Genomic DNA, 23,939 nt, shown 5'->3' with positions numbered 1-23,939 from the left:
CTGATTAACAGAGAAGGCAGCAAAAAAGACCCCTAACGTGTCAGTTCAGTGTCGAAATGTCTATTTAAATAAAAAAGTTTTTTGTCCTCCTGAAAAAATAGGGTGCGACAAACCTTCCTCAGTAAGGAGCTCCAAAGCCTGGGAGTAGACACATACTCTTAAGAGACCTCTGGTGTCATGAATAGTCCAAACTGGAGGACTCTAAACTGAAAATGTCCAATTCCATATGTAAGTCTAAGAAAAGACCAGTGTTTTTGGTCTGATGGCCCTGCAAAAATATGAGTTCTAGATGTCCAGGACTGCAAACTGACCATCTTTACAAAACAAATGGACAATGGTCTCTACTGACAGCTCTGAGTTTGCTAAATGGGTCATCTACAATCAAAGTAACTAAAATAAAAACCTTGTAAGCATTACAATGCAAAACCCACTCTATGGCTCCATTTTCCAAACAATTAACTCCTCATCCAGCAATAGGAGTGATGGAGCTACCCTGGAGTCTGAAGGCTCAAGTCAAATTATATACCTGAGAAGAAATCCAACCCATGCAGTTGAAAGAACTGGGGAAATATCTAACCATTCATCCCTGAAAACTGCAAGTTAGTTGGCAAAATATACGTGATGGCTGAAGTGGCTCTGGATGGAAGCAAAAAATGATGTATTGTAGAGTTCATCCTGTCATTATGGAATCCTGGGCAGTCTGATGCAATGGCATATGAAGTATTACTACAAATCATACAAATGCCAGCACAGTAAGACTAAACTGGGACCTTTGCTGATAGACGGATTAAAAGAAAGAGATGATGCCCCAAGAAATGCGTATTTGCGAATGTTCTACCTGAGAAATCAGAATCTCTTCTATGTGGATAAACTAAATGGATCTACTCAGAACAACTGTTACTTGCTTTCCCCCTCCAGTACATAATCTTTTCCCTATCAAATCCAGTGAATATTCAGAGTTTGCTAAAAGTAATTCATTACTTTTGCTAGTGCCATGTGTCCATCCAGAGTAAATATTGCTAGAACAGGGTCTGGTAGAGCCTTCATAGTCAATATCCTGTAGTTAGCTTTTTCAAATCTATGCTCTTCAGTTAAATGTCATGTACCTTCGCCATCTGAGAGACAATCTGTCTGCTTTGTGGACTTGAAGCCACTGCTACTCTCAGGGGCCAAGATACCCAGCACCAAAAAATTAGCTAGGTTGCTAGTCACTGGCCTGGGAGCTTCATCAGGCCCTCTAGGGAATTTTCCCACCCACCCAGACATTGCTATTTTGGTTGCAAAATGGGAAGAAAAATTAAAGTCGACTCAGCACTGGGGAGGTAGATAAGTATAAACCTTTCCATCCAGCCCAGTCCTTTAATGGATAATTTCCCTCTTCTGTTACCAGATTTATCATTTAAGTGGGGAGAGGGCAAATATCCCCCTCACCAGCTGACCTGCACAGGTCAGGGCAATGTGCCTCTGTCTGTGGTGTATTCATGGCCACAGCCACCGCTAGCATGTGACCACCAGAGGGTTGGTCAAGATTAACCATGCTGAGTTTAGTGGGAAGGGTGACTCAGTAGCTGCCAGTTCAGAATCCAAGGGATAGATTTACGCCTGGTCTCTGTACTTGTTCTGGCCTGTCTAGTAAAATTTGGACAGATTGCTCTTGGGGTTTGTCTGAGCAGTTTAGGGAGAGAAAATAGTCAGTAGGAGCTGGCAAATTTGCTGCTACACTCATCACACTTTACAAAGGAGGTGTTTCATAGACAATCTGAGGGTCCCTGCTACAGGACTGAATTTAAAAGATTTTTAAAACTCCACAAAATTTCTCCAGCTCAGAATTAAAAAGCTAGGAGTTCCTCACTCTATGGTAGCAATATAGGAAATGAATTGAAGTTTTTTATTGTTGTTTAGTCATTTAGTCGTGTCCGATTCTTCGTGACCCCATGGACCAGAGCACGCCAGGCACTCCTGTCTTCCACTGCCTCCCGCAGTTTGGTCAAACACATGTTAGGAGCTTCAATAACACTGTCCAACCATCTCATCCTCTGTCGTCCCCTTCTCCTTATGCCCTCAATCTTTCCCAACATCAGGGTCTTCTCCAGGGAGTCTTCTCTTCTCATGAGGTAGCCAAAGTATTGGAGCCTCAGCTTCAGGATCTGTCCTTCCAGTGAGCACTCAGGGCTGATTTCCTTAAGAATTGATGCGTTTGATCTTCTTGCAGTCCATGGGACTCTCAAGAGTCTCCTCCAGCACCATAATTCAAAAGCATCAATTCTTCGGCGATCAGCCTTCTTTATGGTCCAGCTCTCACTTCCATACATCACTACTGGGAAAACCATAGCTTTAACTATACGGACCTTTGTTGGCAAGGTGATGTCTCTGCTTTTTAAGATGCTGTGTTGGTTTGTCATTGCTTTTCTCCCAAGAAGCAGGAGTCTTTTGTCACTGCTGTCGCCGTCTGTAGTGATCATGGAGCCCAAGAAAGTAAAATCTCTCACTGCCTCCATTTCTTTCCCTTCTATTTGCCAGGAGGTGATGGGACCAGTGGCCATGATCTTCGTTTTTTTGATGTTGAGCTACTGTGCCTTAATGCTACAACGTAGTGGTCAAGAGAAAAAGGGCTTCCTCACTCTTCAAAAAGCTGTAGACATTTATGTACATGCAAATATCTGAGGACACGAAGGATAATTCCAAATATTATATAACTAGTATGGCACTATACACTGAATATGGACATCCAAGACATGGGACAAAATGCCTGTTCAGCCATGCAGCTCACCTGGTGACAAGCTGATTACACACCTTTACATCATAGGAGTACAAGAAAAAATACTTTTATCTGTGACTTACACTTCAATCCTCATTCCACTCATATGTAAAAGCAAACACAAGTGATGATTCTATTTTATGCTTAAATATTTTGGCACTCTTCCAAAGGATTTCTACATCCTCCTAACACCTGCATAATTCACCATGATGCCTAACACAAATACAAGCATATTTTTAAATAATAATAAAAAACCACACACAATACCCAGCCTGTTATATTATTCTGTAATCCCTAATGTCAAGCAACAATTTGGCTGGATTTACAAAAACAGCCTGATACAATGCCAGCTGGAATCAGTTTCAGTTGAATCTAACCTTGATTGAACAGAATATTCAGTTTGACTTTGTAGGTACTCAAGATTTATGCGACTGGAGGATTAATTTTTAAATGCAGGCATTAATTTCCAGGTGCAATGAAACTCTACCTAAAGTTTAATCAAATTAAAGAACATGTAAAGGCTTGCTTTCACAATTCTATTTACAATTTGCAGAAAAGAGCCATCTTCTGTTATTACAGTATAGCATATTCAGTATGCTACACAATTCCAATTAAAATTAGCATTCATAAACATGCATAGGAAAATATAACCCCCATATAGCATGAAATATTATTTACATCTAATGTTAATACATTTCTAATATTTATAAATAAACATGCTCTCAGGCCTTTTTTTATATACAGTCACACCTCTTGTTGCGTTTGCTTCACTTTGCGGCTTTTCAGGTTGCGAATGCAGCAAACCCGGAAGTGTATACTTCTGGGTTTTGCCACGCACGCATGCGCAGAAGCATTCTGCATGCGCAGAAGTACTTTATTGTGCTCCGCGCTTGCACAGAACTGCCGCTCTAGTTGCGGACTTTTCGGGGTGCGAACAGCACCCTGGAACGGATCGTGTCCACAACTAGAGGTACCACTGTATATAACAATGCTGCTGCAAACAAAATAAAATACTTCTAAGACAAATACTAAATACACTTATTAAAACACTGCTGAAGAAGACAAGACTCACTGCAATTGATGTGGCTAGGAATAGGTTTATTGCGACACCAGGCAGGATAGAATAATCAATTAAATTTATATCAAATTACTAATATTAATTTGCATTTATATGGTTAAAATAATCATTATGAAAAATGTTTTGTATTCAAAATTTCTCCTTCAAGGTTCACTTTGGATTATATGAGTGGGAGAGGGTTAATCTACAAGTACTTCTGCTTTAATTGCACACATAAGCAATAAACAGTTGAGTCAACGGGTTGCTTTCCAGAGAAGCACAGGTCGCAGAAGTGGTCACAAATGTCTACCACTTGTATTTATTGTATTTTTAATATTCTGTTGGGAGCCGCCCAGAGTGGCTGGGGAAACCCAGCCAGATGGGCGGGGTATAAATAATAATAATAGGCTTGGGGTAGGCTTGTGAGTCGTGGGTGGACAGTGGGCCAAATGTCACCCCCCTCAGCAAAGACACCCGGGGTGGACTGCCCCCACCGCACCCCCCTTCCTCCGCCACTGAGTACATCACAACAGCCCCATGCTCAGCTTGCCCTTGACAAATATTATTCAACATTTCTAGCAGATTCATACAAGTGGCCTTCTCCGTTTTCCATCACTGAACAACTTGTGTGTTTTTTGGAATGAAGAAATCTAGGGGAGTTTCCAAAGCAATTTGCAGTTCTGCCTAGATGGCCACAGTTCATATCCACAAAGCCTCTGGGCACACATAAAGACAGACTTTAGAGGGAGGCCATAGAAAATTCAACAGTTTGTTACAATGTCAAAGTTAGAATGCTTCTGATTCTGCAGAACTAGTTTCTTTTTAGGTCAAGGGGGAAGGGCCATAAGTTTCATTTTTCTGGAGGCAGGTAAACCAGAATGTGTCCCAACATGCAACTATAGAACAAAATTCTGGATATTCATCATCCTGAATTATTACTATTTTAGCAACAGGGTTTTTTGACAGTTAAGTGATTGGCCAATAAGTTTTTCCATATTATCAACCTTTTCAAAAATCACCAAAGGAGCATGGCATTAAAATATTCATTTTGCTACCGGGGGGGGGGGGCAGGACATTTTGTAGCTGTCAGCTGGATAATTCCCCCTTCCAAAAAAGAAAGTAAGCAAAAGGCATGGGTCAAAGACAAACCACACCAATTTTAATACATGACAATCCAAGAACTTATCAGATATTACATTTGCACTGCACAGGCCAACTCACTGGATTCCCAAAGATCCATCAAATTTTCTTAGCTGATGGGGTCCAACAGAAGCAAATTTGCCTTTGAGGCCTGTCACAAGCTACTGTAGTTCTTTGAGGACCTATCGACATCAATCACAATGATCTTGCTAAAATCAAGAAATTTTAAAAATGTAATTCTAAGTGAGGATAAGCCCCCTCCCAATTTTCATCAGGACCACAACACTATGATCCAATGGGAGCTTTTTTTCCTATTGCTAATTGAAATACTGTGTGTTCTCTGGGGATGGGTGCTGCCAATGAGATTGTGGCTGTGGAAGGAAGGGTTAAACTACCCCTCCCTGTGTGCCATGGTCCTGAGGGAACTAGCCCTAAGCCTAGGATTAGTTTAAAATATTTTAACACAGGCACAACAAACAAATTCAGCAGTGTATCTTTTCACTTGAAAATAAGAGTGCTCTCCAAGGAAGGACAAAACAACGTAGCAAAAAATGGCACACAAACATTGACATAAGTTCACTCATTTAATTTCACCCTTCTATCAGCATCATGAAGTAAATGTCTATCTGAAAATCCAGGTGTCTGCTTTGCTTTAAGATCGGTTATTATAGAAATAGATGCAGGTGTTTGGCTGCTCATCAACTATTTCTGGGCCTGGAACAGACCAGAAGACCCTGTAAGGTTCTTATTTTACGCAGCCTTCAAAGCAAACATACTGAACTATCAATCTTTAAATGAAAACCTCTTCCTGTTCTAGAACTAAATCAGACTATGAATGTACTACACATTTTGTGTATGAAGACATATTTATTCAAGCTTGCATCTGGCAGATCTGTGCTGGTTCATGTGTGTGCGTTTCACAATAATACTGATATATGTTTTTGAGTCTTTATTAGGACATTATCCTTCAGCATCTTCATAGAAAGGCGAAGAATTATTAATAGACGGCATAATAGATCTGCCTCTAAAACAAGAGTAGGAAATCCTTTTTAGCTCAAGGGCCACATTTCCTTATGGGAAACTTTTTAGGGGTCAGAACAACAAATGCAAATTTTAAAGAACACCCTCCTCTCTCTTCCACTCAGAAAAGTAAGAGGCATTATCAGAGTTCAAGGACATGCTCCAGTAAGGCAAAGCAGGGCCAGTGAGGGGTGTGGGCTGGGGAGAAATCAAAGGTCCCTGGAGGGCAGTATTGGGTCAGTGGCTCTGAGGTTCACTACTCCTGCTCTATATTTCAGTTCTCCCTGTCTGGGGCATGGGGGCTGACACTTCCCATGCAGGCAAGGCTACCTTTGAAAGCAGGCTCTGAGTACATCCATGTTTTCAAAAGCACTCTGCTGGCCTGGGACACCTTTTCCATGTTCTTTACAGCTTCTGCCTCTGGCTTGGGATTGAAAGGGCAGAGTTCTCAGAGGTGCTGTGGGCTGCATGAGGTACATGCACTGACCATCTGTGCTATCCAAAGTGCATAGTAATTCAAGACTGACCATATTTTAAAAACAGCTACTCAGCCCAACTCAGCACAGGCCAAGTATGCTGAAGGGATGCAACCCCTTGCTTCCAAAACAGAAAATTTAACTCTCTAGCAGTGGTCACTTTCAGCCAATTGGAAACTCCAACTGCCACATGTGGCAAGTGAGAGATTCCATTTACCAGAGTCAGTAAGAGCCACTGAGTGACCAGGGCTTAAATGCTAAACTGCTCTTCAAAAAAGCAGCAACTTTAACCAATACTGTGAACTGTTTCAGTAACTGTTTCTGCTGCCACTACTGCACACTTCACAGAGCTGTTGCACCCTAGTGTATAGGAGAACATGGAAATTACGTTCAAACATTGAAAAATACAAAAATATATTGCTGAATGAGTCTCATTTCATTTGCACCTGTTCCCGCCCAGTGATAAAGCACAGTGGGTTAAGCAAGAATAGCACAGTAAAAAGCTAAGGCAGCAAGTGAATCAACATCCATGTTGAAATTCTCTGGAAACCTAACTCATGCCCTCCCACCCCTGTACTAAAGCCATGCTTCTGCATGCGATTTCAACATTTTAAAATTGTACTTTAACTTAAGAGAGATATTAAAATGTTCTTCCCGTATGTGTGACTAGCAGAAATGCTGTTTAGTGTCACACAGGACGAAAAAGAAGGTAGGTCACGTTTTAGACAACTGCCTGAACTATGTCACTTTAAATTAATGAGGGGGCTGTACTGAATAAGTGCTCTCTTAATAGAAGAGGACAGAACTAGCAGACAATGGCATGCAATTTCAGAGCTTCAAAGCTGTATCACTATCCTCGAAGAATAAAATTAAACTGTAAACATAGTTTTGGTAGCTTGCTTTTTGTAATGCATCACACAATCAACCCAGATAGTTAACTTCCAAAGATATTTAGATGCACTAAAATGCACTGCAACTAAAAGTGGCACTTGAGTTTAGATACCATTAATGGATTCTACACTTGAAAAAGCAGACCTGGTCAAGATCATTCATAGAAGGTTCAACTAGTGTAACACTTCTCCCTAAGGTCACCTTTGAGCAGTAGTCCAAAATTTCAACCGGTCCAAAATGAGGCAGCAAGACTTACAAATGGAATTTTCTCAGCGTATGTCAGATTTTTATGCCAGATTCACTAGCAAAGATTTGTATCCAGGTGTAATTCAAGGTGCTCGTGTTAACCTTTAAAGCTCTAAACCAGGGGTGGGCAACCTATGGCCCTCCAGGTGTAGTAGGACTACAGTTCTCATCTTGTCCTAAGCAGTTTGGTGCAGGGATATTTGAAGAATTGCTTCAGGATACATCTACCTATTCCTACATTTTCATCAACATCTGACTGATGTTTCTTTTCTGGAAAATAATTAAGTGAACATTTTTCCTATGCAGGTAAATCACATTAGAAAATGTTCTGATGCTTAGAGAGTCATCTAATTTAACATGATTATTTTGCTTGTATTTCGCAAACAAAACTGAACATTTTGAAACCATCTTGGCTAATATTTGTCATTGGCTTCATTTGTGGTCACTAACCAACTTCTGGAATGGAAAATTTCCACTGGAATTTTTTAAGTTTTGGAAAATTCTACTTCCTGTCATTGCTTCCAAGGTCTTGCTCCATGTCTCTGGACTCAGAAATGAGTGGGGTGGGCACAAGGGACAGGACATTTTCAATTGTGGTGCCATGACTGTACAACATCCTCCCAAGGAAGTATACTTGCATTTTAGTGAGGGGGGGGGGAATCTAGTCATCCAAGGAAGGTTTCTGAATGCTGAATAAGTATGTGTGCCACTGAATATTTTTATTTCTGTTTGTGATGCTGCTCTTGTGCTTTTCATGCGATTTCATAGTTATACTGCTTGTTTCATTTTTGGTGTTTTATTACATTTTTGTAAGCTTTGTTGGAGGTCTCCCAAGATGAAAAATGAAGCATACCAAGGACGGCAGTGGGATAAATAAAATTCTAGCAGTGATAAACTTTAAAGTTACAGGACTTTATTAGAAACTTCTGAAAGTTTGTATTTATTTTTATTTGGGTATTTATACTAGCTATTGCTTAATGCATCTCAAATACTGCAAGCAGCAGTGTAGTTCACATCCTTCTCTTACAATCTGATTTAAGTGAAGTCACAAAACAATACTTGCTCTCTTGGTTGTTCCAGAACGACTGTGAGCCTGGTAAGCAAAGCAGAGCCATCCAGCTCTACCTGCATTCAGAGAAACCCCCTTACCTTGCACTTTATCCTATGATGCCATTTTCTTGCTCTCTTGAATCTTCAGACCTGTAGCATGGAAAGTAGCAGGACTACCCAGAAACTGACCTCTTTGTTGCCTCATCCAGTGTTGCCACTGCTGCAAAAACCCTTGCATTACACATGGCACTGCACGAATTGCACCATGCAGCAAGCACTGAAGGCTATCCCAGTGCCAGACCCAAGTTTGCTCCTGATGCTGGCACAATGCCATGAACTGTGAAATATAACTATACAATTACATAAAATAAGGTCTGATGAAGGTCAATGAAGTGTTGCAATTTAGTTCCATTTTCATCCACTCACTATAATTTGCTGGAACAGCCACACAAGGCATGCTGCAAGCATAAAGAGGTTCCATGCCCAAGCAAAGGGGGGGGGAATCCATCAGCTGGCCTCATTTCCCCCCGCCCTTTTCCACTTTAATGCTACCATTCCACTAGGAAAGTAACCTTGATTTTTACAAAGAATCAACACAAAGGATAAACATATTTACCCACAGTAAATGCATTTACTCCAACCCTAAACCTTCTAGTCTAGATTTTACTGTGAAAAGAGGGGAAGGATAGTCAGACACACAGGGTAAAAAAAGGAATGTATCCAGAAGTCAAAGAAGCTATTGTGATACTTATAAATATAAGTTCATTGGGTAATATTCTAGATATTTCATATGGGAGGAGAGATTCTCACTGGACAGATTAATCCCCATCATCATTATTTAGATTTCTAAACAGGTTGCAGGGCAGGTTACAACAATTTACAAATTTTAAAAACAGTTAAAACAGATTGCAGTCTGTAATCACCCATGTGTTACCTGAATGTAACAGCTAAATTTTCTGGCTGACACATAGGCAAGATACTTCCATGTACAGAAGGCTCTAGTGCACAGCAAGAACTGTTGTCCATCTCTGCATATCCACAAGTATCTATACAGTATTTGCCAACTCAATAAAGGAAGAATACCTACAAATGAGCAATTCAGAATGTTGACTAAGATTATGCGTCCCACCCATCTTCACCTCAGAAACCATTTGCTACTTGCCTAAGAAGAGACACCACCCAGCTTTATACAATAATTTTCATGGTCTGGACAGTCAGTAGATTCCTGTTGCACAAGTAGTACACTGAACTTGAGAACAAAGATTTATTTGTAAATGTGATTAGTAATTATGAAAGGTAACCAATTTTAGAGTCAACAAAAGAACTGGATTTACTTACTAAAGCATGGGTGGAGAATCTGTTGCCCTTCAGATGTTATTGGACTTCAACTCCCATAAGCCCAAGCCAGCATGACCAATGGTCCAGGACGATAGGAATTGTAGTCAAACACCACCTGGAGGGCTAGAGGTTTCCCATCCCAGTGTTATGGCATATAATTTAGTTTGCCCCATGATGACAACTTATCTGTGTGGATACTAAAAGCATGAAACTAAAAAGTCTCTGGTTCTTGGAATTGTGACCGGGATTTTTTTAAACACACAACTCACACTACAGCAAGGGGAGAACGAGGCTCTGTCAACTGCGATGAGCCCAAAGCTTCATCCAAACCCTGGAACATCAGAGAAGGAATGATTCATGGCCCCTCCCTAGCTCCGAAGTTCAACTGAAGTTTGGGGTTATTTATTTGGCTCTGTATTTGCCAGGTACAAGTGCAGAACAATAACGAGTCCCCATCCTTTATCTCTAGCTCAGAGCTGCTAATGGGAGACAGAATCTGCCAAACAGGGCACTCTGAGCACCAATCAGGTAAAGAATCAAAAGCAGGTCAACACACCTATCTCCAGCTTCAAGTTAGGAGCAGAATTCCTCTCCTCAGCTCCAAGCTTAGAGCTGGGGGGGGGGGGGGAGAAGAGATGCATTTCAGAGAGATGTAGCACAAGATTGGACACAAGAACCTGCCCCTTGGGGGTGGGAGCTAACATAAGCAAGTTTCCAGTTGTTTGACAACACTCAACATAATCAGCTGGACCTTAATATATAAAGTCAGCCCAAAACAATGCTATAAGTCAGGTCATGTGTGACCAGAGAACTATGAAAATTCCAAACTACTACATGCTTCCTTCAGTAACAATGCACATACTAGTCAGAACAAAACACAAGCTTCAAAAAATAAAAGTGTACAACTATGGGAGTAAACCTGGAATGAAACGTAGTTCAGCAGAAATGAGAGTATGGTTCCTCCGCAAAAGACAACTAGTGGAATTGCCTGGTTGCAAGAGAGTCATATTAAAGGATGCCCTTAGATTTGATTGGGTAAAGAAGAGTGGATGGAAAAACCATACTGTAAAAACCGATTTTAAAAAATCTAATTTAAACACATATATATTATTCTGCAATGCAGACACTAAATTAGTCTAACATACCTATTGCTAATCTCATCTCATATTTGTACAAAGACCATACTCAAGATTTTGCAGAGTTCCTGTTTTCTGAAAGGAAGAATCAGATTCATTCTCTAGAGGTACATACTTTATACAAACTACTTTATTATATATTTAATGATAAAGATAATGAAGAAAACAAAGGGTGCTAACACAACCTGCAAAAAACAGAAAAAAACCCCTGGATATTCAGCTTTAACGTGGCAAGAATGGTGATACACTGACAAACAAAAAGGGGAAGTACCGTATATACTCAAATATAAGCCGACCCAAATATAAGACGAGGCACCTAATTTTAGCCCAAAAAACTGGGAAAACTTATTGACTCGGTTCACCACACCACAAACCTGGTGTTGGCGGCAGCAGCGGAGGAAGAACAAGCAGCCCAAAAGGAATGCTTTCGGGCTGCTTGTTCCTCCTCTGCCGCCGCCTACAGCAGCAAAGGCGGAGGAGAAGGAAGGAGCAGCCTGAAAGGGCTCCTTTTGGGCCACCAGTCCCTCCGCCACTGCATAGGAGCTGCGGTTGGGAGAGGCACAGCCCAGCACAGATGCTTGTTCCTCCTCTGCCACCTGCGAGAGGCAGGCAGCGGTGGGACCAACAGCGAGAAAGGGCTCCTTTTGGGCTGCTTGTCCCTCTGCCACCGCCTCTGCCACTCGCAAGAGCAGGCATAGGAGCCTCGGTTGGGAGAGGCACAGCGCAGTGCAGCACCTCTCTCAACCGCGGCTCCTGTGCCTGCCCTTGCGACAGGCGGGCGGTGGGACCAGTGGCAAGAAACGGCGCCTTTCAGACCGCTTGTCCCTCCGCCACCACCACCTGCCTCACTGAAGTATAAGCCATGGGGGGCTTTTTCAGCATTAAAAATGTGCTGAAAAAGTCAGCTTATACTCAAATATATCCGGTATATCTCAAAGATGCCAAGAAGATAGAATATGTTATTGTTCAATATGCTGAGTGTATTTCAGCAAGAATGCTTTTATCAAGGGCTTGCTTTCTTATTCCTTAGTGAACTCGTGCCATACAAGCTCTTCTGTAACAGAAGGGTTTGTGATCATTTGGCATCTTTGCAATATATTTCTCCTTTCTGTTTGTCATCCTTGGATGCTTCCTGGTTTTGTTGTGTTTCAATTAAATCCATGCAATGCCTTATGAGACAGATTCCTTCAGGAGCAGCCTCCAGTGATTTATTCATGTTTGTTACCCATCTTGGAGAGCTTTGGATAAAGTAATGTATCATTTGAAATACTGTTGATTGAAATTAATTACTTTAGTTACTGTCCAGAAGGGTATGGTTGGCTTTACTAAAACTAAATGAGGTATGAGGATATTCATGGTTACAGTTTTGTTACCTCGACAATATCAGAGTTGGTTCTGCTCTCATGGGGTTCGTTGTATTCTGTATACTTGAGTAGAACTTTGTCCATATCCGTGCTGGCATATTGAAAGAGTTTGTTAGAACTGTTAAAAATGATGAGTGCTATTTCACAGTCACAAAGCACACTCAGTTCATAGGCTTTCTTCATTAATCCAAACTTCCGTTTTGTGAAGGTCACCTAGACAGAAGAAGTGAGAAAGGAATTTGAGAAAACCCACTGGCAAGCAATGTGAATATGCACTCATTACAAATGGACCATCAAATTGCCACATTTAAACATATGAGCAAAATAGGTTTGAATTCATCATCATCATTTTATTTGTATGCCGCCTTTCCATAGTTAAAACAATGCAGCTTACAATATGTAAAGATTTACATAATTACAAACATAACAAAGTAGTCATTAAAAATAAATGAAACACATCAAAAACTGTATAACCAAACTGAACATAAAAATAAATATGCAAAAAAATATATAAAAAACAGCAGCAAAACTCCAGGTTTCCAAGCTGATTTGGGAAACCAGGACATAAAATTCAAGCAACAGCTAAATACAGGGTAATATACCGTACTTGTTACATGAAGGTTACATCTAGGTTTTATGCCAGCTAAGCCATGTAACCACCTGGTTGTGAATGATTACACAAGGAAAGGGGATCCAATAATTTGTTGACACTATTCAAAACCCACTACATCAGAGGGAACTTATGTTGCCCTATGGGCTTACAGACAATATGCCCTGATGTAAATTGATTAGAGATTTTCTTACAATCACATGGTATATAAATGTTGTTTAATAAAATAAGCAAGTGTACTCTCAAGATGGCTCAACTGGCCCCCTCCAACTGAACTTTGTCACTCTGCATCCCATGTTTATGCCTTCAGCCACAATTTGATGCTATCGGAAGGTCAGGCAGAGAGTTCCTGAGCTCCCAAGTCATTTAGCTCACTATGGATATCCTGGCCAAGCAAAACAGGCATAAATAACCAGACTGTCACTTCCTGAGCTGGACGTGCAACAAGGTCAATGTGACTTGGGAGGGGGGAAGTATCTGCAACAGAGAACAAACCAATAAACCTGGTTAGAAAGCAGAGGCCCAGTAGATTTGAAACTAATCTAATTCATTGTGCAAATGTCTGGAGACTAAAACAAAACAGAATGTTTGAGGGGCAACACACACAACTTTCACGCACATTTCATGAACATTTTGGTTCTTCAACCATGGGAATAACATAGCTTCAACGGTGCTCTTAATCAAAGTACAGGGGTTGGGAACATGCGACCCTTCAAGTAATTCTACTCAAAACTCCTATCAGCCTCAGCCAGTTGATGGTCAGAGATAATGGGAATTGTAGTCCAACAACATCTGGAGGGCCACAGATTCCCATCAGGGATCCAAGGAATGTAGAGAATCTAGGATAGCCTTCCTTACTGTTGTTACTAAAAGCTATTCCATTATAGAAGCTAGTGTGTCAAACTGCTCCAAGACTCAGGCTTTTCCCACAGAAACACAACCAAGTTGGTCCCACAGGAACAGAGAATTTCTACTGCAGAAGAATAAACCAAAGCATTATAAAGTTGTTCTTTATCTGAATCCGTCCATGTGCTCATTCGTGCTTCTTTCTGGGACACTGGCCAAACGTGTGTAAGAAGTGGGACCAAGAGTCAAATAAAGTACATAGATATACACAAATCTGGCACACATCCAGAAAGGAAGTTCACATAGCCCTGTTAGGAATGCATTCCTAGATGAAATTATTTCATGGCAAACTTCACGGGGTGGGGAGTTTGTCTACCAGATACTGTAACTAGAAAAAGAATATCCAGACCTGCCAAAGACAGAGCTTAAGCATGTCTAATCTACAAAGTTCTATTCAGGAATTCATCTGCATAATTTAAGAAACCCACAGAAATGACTGAGGTGAATGTGATATGTGGTTAGCAGCTCTAAAAACAGAACAGACTCTGTCTACCTGCCTCTAGCAGCAGAACCAATTCTTCCTACATATTGTAAGCCAAATCTTTGCAGCATAGAAGCACATCTGGAAACCTAGCAAACTGTTGGAGGCACTGTGAAATACTCATTTCTTAGAAGAAAACTGGTGATGCTCAGATTCCCTTCTTCAAAATAGGCAAAATACCTCCCAGGCAAAAACAAATAAACCCCTCTCAAAAAGCAAGCAACAGCCCTCACCCCACAAAAAGAAGCAGGTAGTCTGCCCATCTAAACATCAGCAACAAGAGAAAGCTTTAAAATCTCAGTTTAAAAATAGGGGGGGATAGGGCACCCTCAGCAGATACAGGGGGGCATTTTGAGTGTGCCATGTTGTCCATGGACACCACATGGGGGTGTTCATTCAAAACCAATTACAATATTCTGCCAGTGGACAGAACATCTATTAATACCTTACCCAAGATTTTCTTGGAAGTATTCATTTTATTCTTATGAGTTTTAGAGAAACAGTGAGGTGTAGTGCTCAGAGAGCTGGACTAGGATCTGGGAGAGCAGTGTTCAAATCCCACTTGGCCAATGAGTGACTTTGGGCTAATCACTGCCTCTTGACCTAACCTACCTCACAGGGTTGTTGTGAGGATTAAATGAGTAGGAGGATAATATAAATTCAATAAATAATAATAACAGTCACAAATGCACTTATGAAATAACTGGAAAAGTTTTACGTTTTGGTTCAGAGCAGCAACCTTTAAAAAGTGATAACATATAACCCGTGACCAAAAGATTCTCAAAGTTAAATAAGCATTGATCAGAAGAGTTATGATTTAGTTATTGTTCTCAGCTCAATAATTTTATCTGACTCAGATAATGAGCTTTACAATTAGGTCAATGCACCAGCAGCACTGCTCTAAGTACAGATGGAATTGGGTTTTCCATTAAGCTGCCTGCATTAGCTCCATAAGCTGAAATGATTTCTTCAAGTAAAAACTGTTGTCATACAATTGCTAACCATTTTCAAGAATAAGTTGCTGGAGTAGTATATGTGCTTGTGCTGATAAAAACATGTTTTTGGGGTACAAAATTCCTTTTTTAAAAAAATAATTTTTATGGAGTACAAAATTCCTAAAGCTATACTATTGTGGACATAGGTAACTGTTCAAGAAGCTACAGAGCTTAAGCCATAAGTCCTTTAGAAAATAAAAACAGGCAGATTTGTAAACAGTAAATTCACAAGTGGTTTTAGATTTTGTGAAACACAATGGCAAAGGCTCTGGGTAAGTGAGGAGTAAAATATGGACCACCAGCAGTAAGAACTCTCTTGCCTAACTTCAGACTACTTTGAAGCAGGTCACAGGACATGCTTACAAACCTTTGGTGATATAAAATGATGGGGGGTGGAGGAGATTCCTGCCCAGGCAGTATCATTCCCACAGTTTCAAAAGGACGGGGCTGGGGGAGTAGTGCACATGCAGGTCTTTTTTGTTCCTGAACAAGCATAGACAGTGACCAGGAGTGGCTTTTGTCAGCTCCAGCCCCTTTTGACAACACAGGATTGTGCTACTCTTGTACATACAGTGGACACTTGGGTTGTGAACGTGATCTGTGCGGGAGGCACATTTGCAACCCGCAGCGCCACATCTGCGCACGTGCAGGCTGCGATTCGGCGCTTCCACGCATGCGCAAAGCACGATTTAGCGCTTCTGTGCATGCACCGAAACCCAGAAGTAACCTGTTCTGGTACTTGCAGGTTCGGCGCGGTGCGCAACTTGAAAACACACAACCTGAAGCGTCTGTAACCGGAGGTATGACTGTACTTCTGTAACTTCTAGAAGGGACTGCAATAAACCTGCATCTTATGCACATTACACATGACTATATGTGCTTGGCTTTCTCTCTCTCTGCTTGTCTCCTTCCTTCTCTCTTCTGTTGCTCCACAAACCTGAACCTGCCTGGGCAAGTACCACTCTGTACACCCTGGAAGCAGGGTTCTTTGGGCTGGCAGATTGGTGGCTCTGTGAGTGGTGGGGATGCTCTCACAAGAACTCACAGAACAATTTGAGTTCCCATAAGAACATCCTAACTACTCCCAGAACCACTGAACGACTAGCTAAACACAGGGTGTGCCGAGTAGGACTTGCCTGGAAAGACCACGAACTTACAAAACTCTCTTTGCACTGGGTCTGCTTGGGTCTTCCAGTTTCCTCCCACCTCTGATCCTGCCCTTACAGGCAGCCTTATAGAAGGTGGGCTGCCTAGCTGCAGGGCAGCTATTTCTTCCTTCCATAGAGGGGGACTAAGCACATGCCCCACCTATAATCTGAGTAATAATGGCTTTGCAAGCAATTTTACCTATATGAGATTTTTGCTTTATATGCATAACCCTTGGAACTGAACCCGCATGAACGATGGGAGTTGCCTTTATTGTAATGCATTTTACAGGGATTGTCAATGAAAACTATTCCGAAGCTCATGCAGGTGAAGAATGCTGTAGCTCACCACCTAACGAACACTGGAAAGCAAAAATAAATTGAACTGTACTAGTTATCTGCCGTTTCTGGGTCCAAGTGCAAGCTGCTGGTTCTTATTTTGAACTCCTTCAATGATGGAGAATAACCTGGAAGATCATTTCTCCCTTGAGCTGCCTGGACAGTTCGTCAGTTTTGAAGTAAAGACATCTGCTATAAGGTCAAATACACCTCTTTGCTTAGGACCTTTTGCAGAGATTACAAGACTTATTTCAGAAGGCTTCTGGAGGCAATTAATAGGCAGTTCCAAGTTCATTTGATGTTTACAAAGTTTCAAAAGCTTTTTGATTTTGGCATCTTATGTTTAATTGCCGTATTTAAATGTTCTGTGATATTTTTATGTAAAACTGCTTGCAGCATAGAAAAGGTATATAGATGTAAATAAGAAGTTTATTAACACAGACTATGCTTATGTAAAAGGTCAGCCCAAGGAGAGTTGAAATTAGACCATTTCAAATGCTGTATTACGCAATGAAATGGACAACTACTACTATACTTAAGGGTCAGACTGTTAAGATACAGAGGAGACATGTGAAAAGTATTCCCCCTGCAATTGCACTAACCCAGTTAACTGGCACTCACAATAATTGCAACAAACTTCTTCCAAACCCCAATTTCTCTTTTGCTTCACATAGCAGACAAGGAAATTTACCAAAATGTATTATCTAGTTCTATATCCATATATTGCTCAGTGCCAAAAAGACATTACATTTTTAATCCATCGAAGAGCACAGAGTGATATACATGGCTCTCCTCCCACCTTCTCATTTTACCCTTACAGGATGCCAGTTGCTTCAAATTGCCTTTAGAAAACTGCATAGTTTGGGCAGCAACTGTGAGCCAATCACACAACTTATGTCTCACAGGGAAAAACACACTCCATTGTGGCAAAATAACAACATAATCACATAGTGGCAAGTTCTTCAGACACACCCCTGCTCTGTGACTATTCTCAATAAATTGAGGCTTATCCCGTGACTTCTAACTACATGGTAACAAGCTATACACAACTTGGTTTCCGTGTGTTATAAAGTTACCATTTGAACAAAATGATAATCCATGCATATCTCTTAATAAAAGTTCATAAATGGTTTGCAACAGTAAGAATGCCAACAACATTCAATAAAATCACCTAAAAAATAAAATAAAAACAAGAAAATAGAAAACTGTGTATCACAAATAAACCTGAGCAGTATACTAAATAAAAATTTTAAATGTAAGCATGTATGTGTAAAGTTAAAGTATGTGTAAAGTTAAATTTTCAAAAGGCTTTTAAAAATCATTCCTGTCACCACCTGACAAATTACCTGAGAGAGACCATGGGGGGTGCTGTCACTGATAAAGTTATTTTCAAGTGACAATCCACTAGTCATCAAACAGCAGGATCTCCTCATAAGATCTTAAAGATTAATTTAATATGATCCAGGGAGGAACTCATCAAAGTACCCTGGTCTCACGTTGTTTAGGGCTTTAAACATCAACAGCAAAACCATCAACTTGGCTCAAAGTATAAAGCAGGCAGTACCTGAATATAAGGCTCCCCTTTTTTTCCAAATTCTGACCGTGAAAAGTTAAAGAGTGGCTTAAATTCATGACCTTACAAAAACTGGCATTTACGATATCACTGCTGAAACAAACATACGGTAAAACAGAACGGGTGTGAGTGCCTGCTGAATTTTAAGGGAGCTGCTTATATTTGGGTATTGTCTTTTTTTCTTTTCTCCCCTTGAATTTTAAAGGTGTGGCTTATATTCAGGTGAGGCTTATATCTGAGCCAATGCAGGATATAAACCTGGGTGTCTCATTAAACACCCTAACAAATGCTCCAGTGGTGGGGTTAGATTACTAGGGGAGATGATAAGCAACTGGTAGGGTGGAGAGAAGGAACTGTCTAGATAAGTAAAGCAGTGGATGTCACCCACCCACTGAGTAACTTATAAGGGTGGCCTCAAGTGCAGCTTTCTTCTTCAGGACAAGCAGTTACTTCTTCAGGACAAGTAGTTAATCTCAGCCCACCCACGTGTATTGCATACACAACCATTTCACTGACACTATGGGGATTTGCCCACATTAAAGCAATCCATCTTAGACTGAATCGTAAGTGGAACCGCTATACCCAAGCTTCAAGTGAACAGCCCATTTTTCCTCTTTTGCTATAAAAACATCTAAAACCAGAACAATGCATTTGAGAAAGCATAAAATGATTTCAACTTTGCACAACAGTGAAGGGCAGGCCTTCTCAGTGTTTTATTAAGTCCATCAGGGGCTTTAATATGTTTACAGAATCTAATGTTGCAAAAACATAACAAAAAATTCTTATAAGGTCACAGACCTGATAAGCATTTGCAAAATGCTTTTATACACTTAATTCATGGGGAAAAGTTCTCTTATGGGGAAAAGTTCTCTCTTAATTGTTAACAAAGAAGACTATTTGATGATGCTGACACTGAGTCCCTTTGATAGCCCAGTTACAACCATTTATTCCATCTAGCTCAATTATATAAATGGCCTACAGCTCATTCAGGCAGATAAGAGTTTGTAATTACCACTACAATGACAGTCTCATGTTAATTATAATCCCCCAGAGTATCAGTTACTTTGTATACAGGATAGAGCTGAGGTATAATCCTATCTGAAGAGGAATGTTTTAAGACTTCCCTCACTATGTACTTAGTAATAATAGTTTAAGACAGCGCTGCCACTATCTTGTGTCTGTAAAGGAACACACATAATAAAATTACAGCTAAATAATAGCAATAGTATATTTCTAAACAAGAACTGGCTGAAAACATGAAAAGTTTCCTTACTACTGTATTCATCTTACTGAACAAATACAGTTAAAATGCTGATTTAATGTCAGATGCTGGGGGTTTCCCCCCATAAAAGATACAAGTTTGTTTTTGATTTTGCCAATAGGTTAAACTGATATCTTCCACCACCACCCCCTTAAGTCAGTAAGTGTTCAACAGGAAGCTGGCATAAACCTCTTTTTGGTAGTAAACTTTGAGAGAAAAGAGTACTAGGACCCGCTTTGGAGCCTCTCTTATAGACTGGTGTATCCGTGTCAATGGAACTTTGTATCCGTGTCAATGGAATTTTGCCAGATTAATATGTTGGGGGTGGGAAGCAGACAACAAAAGAGGCCAACCAATTAAAAAACAATATTAGGCAGATGCAATTTACGAAGCTAGTAGAAAATATCTAAATCAGTTATGGCCAAACTTGGCCCTCCAGCTGTTTTGGGACTACAACTCCCATCATCCCTAGCTAACAGGACCAGTGGTCAGGGATGATGGGAACTGTAGTCCCAAAACAGCTGGAGGAGCAAGTTTGGCCATCACTGATCTAAATGTTGTCATGGCTTAGAACTGCTAGGATTGTGAGATCTTAGTTATTATTCTATATTTTATACTTTTTCTTATTGGTCATTTGGTCACATGACTCACACATGACTCAAACAGTATCTGCTCTGTCAACAAAGTGTGTGGAGCCAGATGCTGTTAAATCAAGTTATTGGAAAATTAATGACACAATTACTTACTTAAAGCATTTTATCCCAATTCTTCAGCCAAAAAACCTTCCATAGCACCTTATACTGCATAAGATCAATAAAAGTAAGACAAATATCCAAACAGGCTTACAATCTAATAGATATGGCACAAGAGGAAAAGGAGATGAGGAGGACTCTGCTATTGGGGAAGCCATATGAAATGACCACCTTTGCTTAACATTATTATTTCTCACCTGTCTGTTCCGTTCGTCCATTATTCTTGTGATCTGTATTTTCTTCCTCCCCATTTTCACTTTCCTTCTTTATAATCCAGAAGCACACAAGTAAAAGTATCCACAAACTTTGTATCCTAGCACATGATAGATAGTTGTCTTCCAGGACTAAAGCCTAAATTCTTTTCCACGACCATGCACTGTGCAGTTGTAACGAAAGCCTAGAATGGAAAAACATTAAAATTGGTTTCTGATGTCAAAAGTACATATTTCACATCACAAATGTTTACATATTAAAAGTCAAATGCAAGACAACCCAGCCTCTTCTCTGATCAGAATGAAATACAGTGAATTATATCATATGATGTGTTCAACTGTACTCTGATCAAGACAGACTTCAGTCACAGAACCCAATTCAAAAGTTTGCATTTGTTAGTTACCCAATGGTTTAGAGGTACAAAAGTCAATAACTTTAAAAAAATTAAAATATCCTGAACCAGTCCTTCAGCTGCAACTATTTTATTCTGTCAATGCAATTTTAGAAGTATCACAATTATTTAATATCTTATTGTGGACAGAAATGTACCAATAACACACGCTGCATTGGCGCAATTTATTTCTGTTTTATATATTACATTATAGAAGTCAAAGTATTTAGCAGTTGTGTTTTAGTACGGACATGCAGAAAACTAGCAAAAAAGCAAGTCTCTTTCCAATATTTTGCAATATGAAGTTGAACTAAATTGAAGCCCAAACTGACTGGGTTTTGCTCCACCAGTTACTCTCCTGGTTCTTCTTTCTGGAGAATAGTGCATGCTCAAATAGAAGATGCTATTCAAGAACAAAACATCTTTTGAATGCCGTTTAAAAATAAATCCATTCTGAGACTTCTCCATGTAGCACTCCATTTTCCCAAAAGACTATTTCACAGGAACATACAGGCTGACAAATAGCTGAGAAATTCAAGGTTATATTCATTACTGTAAAACTTGCAAGTTTTCACACATCACTAACAAGCCAATTACCAATCCAACACTTCTTTGCTGCTTGCAAACTTTTCCAATAAGCCTGTCACCATCCACATAAATGAAAAGGCTTGCAAGCTGAAACGTGTGCATATGTACTGGAGCTCACAAGTTACATTTTCCTTAAAAATGTAGAAACTTCCTCAGAAATGAGTAGATTATATATATCAGAGACTGCAAATACTAAGCAGATACTACACATTGATGTTCCGGGACCCAATCAAATATAATCCAGGTTAGTACCAAACACACTTTGCCTGATTCCACCCATTGTGAACTATGATGAGAGAAAGCCAAGGAGGAGGAGAATGGAATCTGCTTGTGGGGAGTAAAGGGAACACAAAGTACAAGTCTGTGAGTGCTCTCAAAGCAACAGGTTTCTAAATTGACCGCATGACAATACAGGTACAGGAAAAGGCAGGAGTTGGTTAAGTCAACATAAAGGCAAGTGAATGCATTAAGCTACCATGCATGCAAGCAACAATATATAGACACACAAGGCATTTTGAGCAAATGAACCTTCCTATCTTTATTATTCTCCATGGGCAAGGTGTGTGTGTGCGCATACATATTCAACGTTCAAAGTAAAAAAAAATCCTCACTTGGTATCCTCAAGCCTTGGGCCTATGGCCCTATGTAAAGATGCTCATCTTGAACACAGATCTGCAAATACACTTCATCACTGGCAAATGAACCTTTTGCACAGTGCACAGAATCAAGCAGTTCCCAACCCTTTCCCTGAGCCTATAGAAGTGTCGTGTCTTCACTTTATACTCCAGAGATACTAAATACAGTGGTGCCCCGCAAGACGAATGCCTCGCAAGACGAAAGGGGTTTTCGGTTTTTGCATCGCTTCGCTAGACGATTTTCCCTATGGGCTTGCTTCGCAAGACGAAAGCCCATAGGGAAATCTCCGGGGACCTCTTTTAAATGCTGGCGGTGGGGAGCAAAGCCTTTCCCCCCCCCCTCCGGACTTCAGAAGAGGTCCAGGAAGGCCGGCGGAGCGAAAGGCTTTGCTCCCCACCGCCAGCATTTTAAAAGCGGTCCGGGATAGCAGGGAAGCGCTTCCCGCTATCCCGCACGGCTTTTGAAGGCAGGCGGGGGGGCGCAAAGACTTTTGCCCCCCGCCAGCCTTCAGAAGAGGTCCAGGACCTCTTCCGAAGGCGGGCGGGGGGCAAAAGTCTTTGTCCCCCATGCCTGCCTTCCCGGGGGCTTTTAAATCGCCCCGGGACTGTCCGGGGCGATTTAAAAGCCCCCGGACGGCTTTTGAAGGCAGGCGGGGGGGAGCAAAGACTTTTGCCCCCCGCCAGCCTTCAGAAGAGGTCCAGGACCTCTTCCGAAGGCGGGCGGGGGGCAAAAGTCTTTGTCCCCCCTGCCTGCCTAACCGGGGGCTTTTAAATCGCCCCGGGACTGTCCGGGGCGATTTAAAAGCCCCCGGACGGCTTTTGAAGGCAGGCGGGGGGGGAGCAAAGACTTTCACTCCTCGCCGGCCTTCGGAAGAGGTCCATAGGAACGCATTAATTGATTTTTAATGCATTCCTATGGGAAACCGTGCTTCGCAAGACGAAAAACTCGCAAGACGAAAAGACTTGCGGAACGAATTAATTTTGTCTTGCGAGGCACCACTGTAAGCAGCAGGACTGCTTGTTGCCAGGGTGAAATCAGGAACATCCCCACATGTGTTCAGGCACCTGAAGAATTGGGTGCTGAATCTTGGAAACAACACTGCAAGACTTCTTGCTGCTTTTTAGACATCTGACACTGGATTGAAGAAGTGGGAAGAATGGGAAAGAACTACCATGGACTGGCTATCAAGACCAGCCATGGTCTACAGACCGTTGGCCCCAATCCAAGTCTGCCAAAGTACCGTAATTAAAAAAAAATAGGATTGATTACAGAGTTTGCAGTCTTCTAAATCTTTCCCATATAGGGGGAAATGGCTTACTGAAATCAACACAAATTGTCTCTCACCTGTCACAAAATGCACTACCTTTCAGCCATGTATAGGAAAATGGGCAAATGCACTAAACACAATTCTCAGAGTTAATAAGTAGTGGCAGCACAAGATTAGTCAGATAGCATTTCACATTCACCCTCAACTGAGGATACAGCCATGATATTCTGATGCAGCATTAAAAATGGATAAGAGGAATATAATTTGAGAAATTCCATTTGAATATTCCTCTGACATCTAAGTCTT

General features: G+C 40.9%; 1 protein-coding gene across 10 annotated transcripts in view; it reads right to left on the bottom strand.

Moving 5' to 3' along the window:
- Nucleotides 1-23,939, bottom strand: part of MEF2A (myocyte enhancer factor 2A) — a 91,856-nt gene that overhangs the window by 42,326 nt on the left and 25,591 nt on the right. For all 10 annotated transcript variants that reach the window (XM_081888621.1, XM_081888622.1, XM_081888620.1 and 7 more), the window contains 2 exons: nt 20,736-20,935; nt 12,486-12,689 (listed from right to left, as the gene is read on the bottom strand). In XM_081888621.1, coding sequence (XP_081744747.1) covers nt 12,486-12,689; nt 20,736-20,789 — 258 coding nt within the window. In that variant the 5' untranslated portion in view covers nt 20,790-20,935. The remainder of the gene's footprint in view (nt 1-12,485; nt 12,690-20,735; nt 20,936-23,939) is intronic.

Source organism: Podarcis melisellensis (assembly GCF_964234715.1).
Source record: "Podarcis melisellensis genome assembly, chromosome: 14".
Classification (NCBI taxonomy): domain Eukaryota; kingdom Metazoa; phylum Chordata; class Lepidosauria; order Squamata; family Lacertidae; genus Podarcis; species Podarcis melisellensis.
Note: the sequence above shows the minus strand (reverse complement) of the source record. Positions and strands in the feature narration are given on the sequence as shown.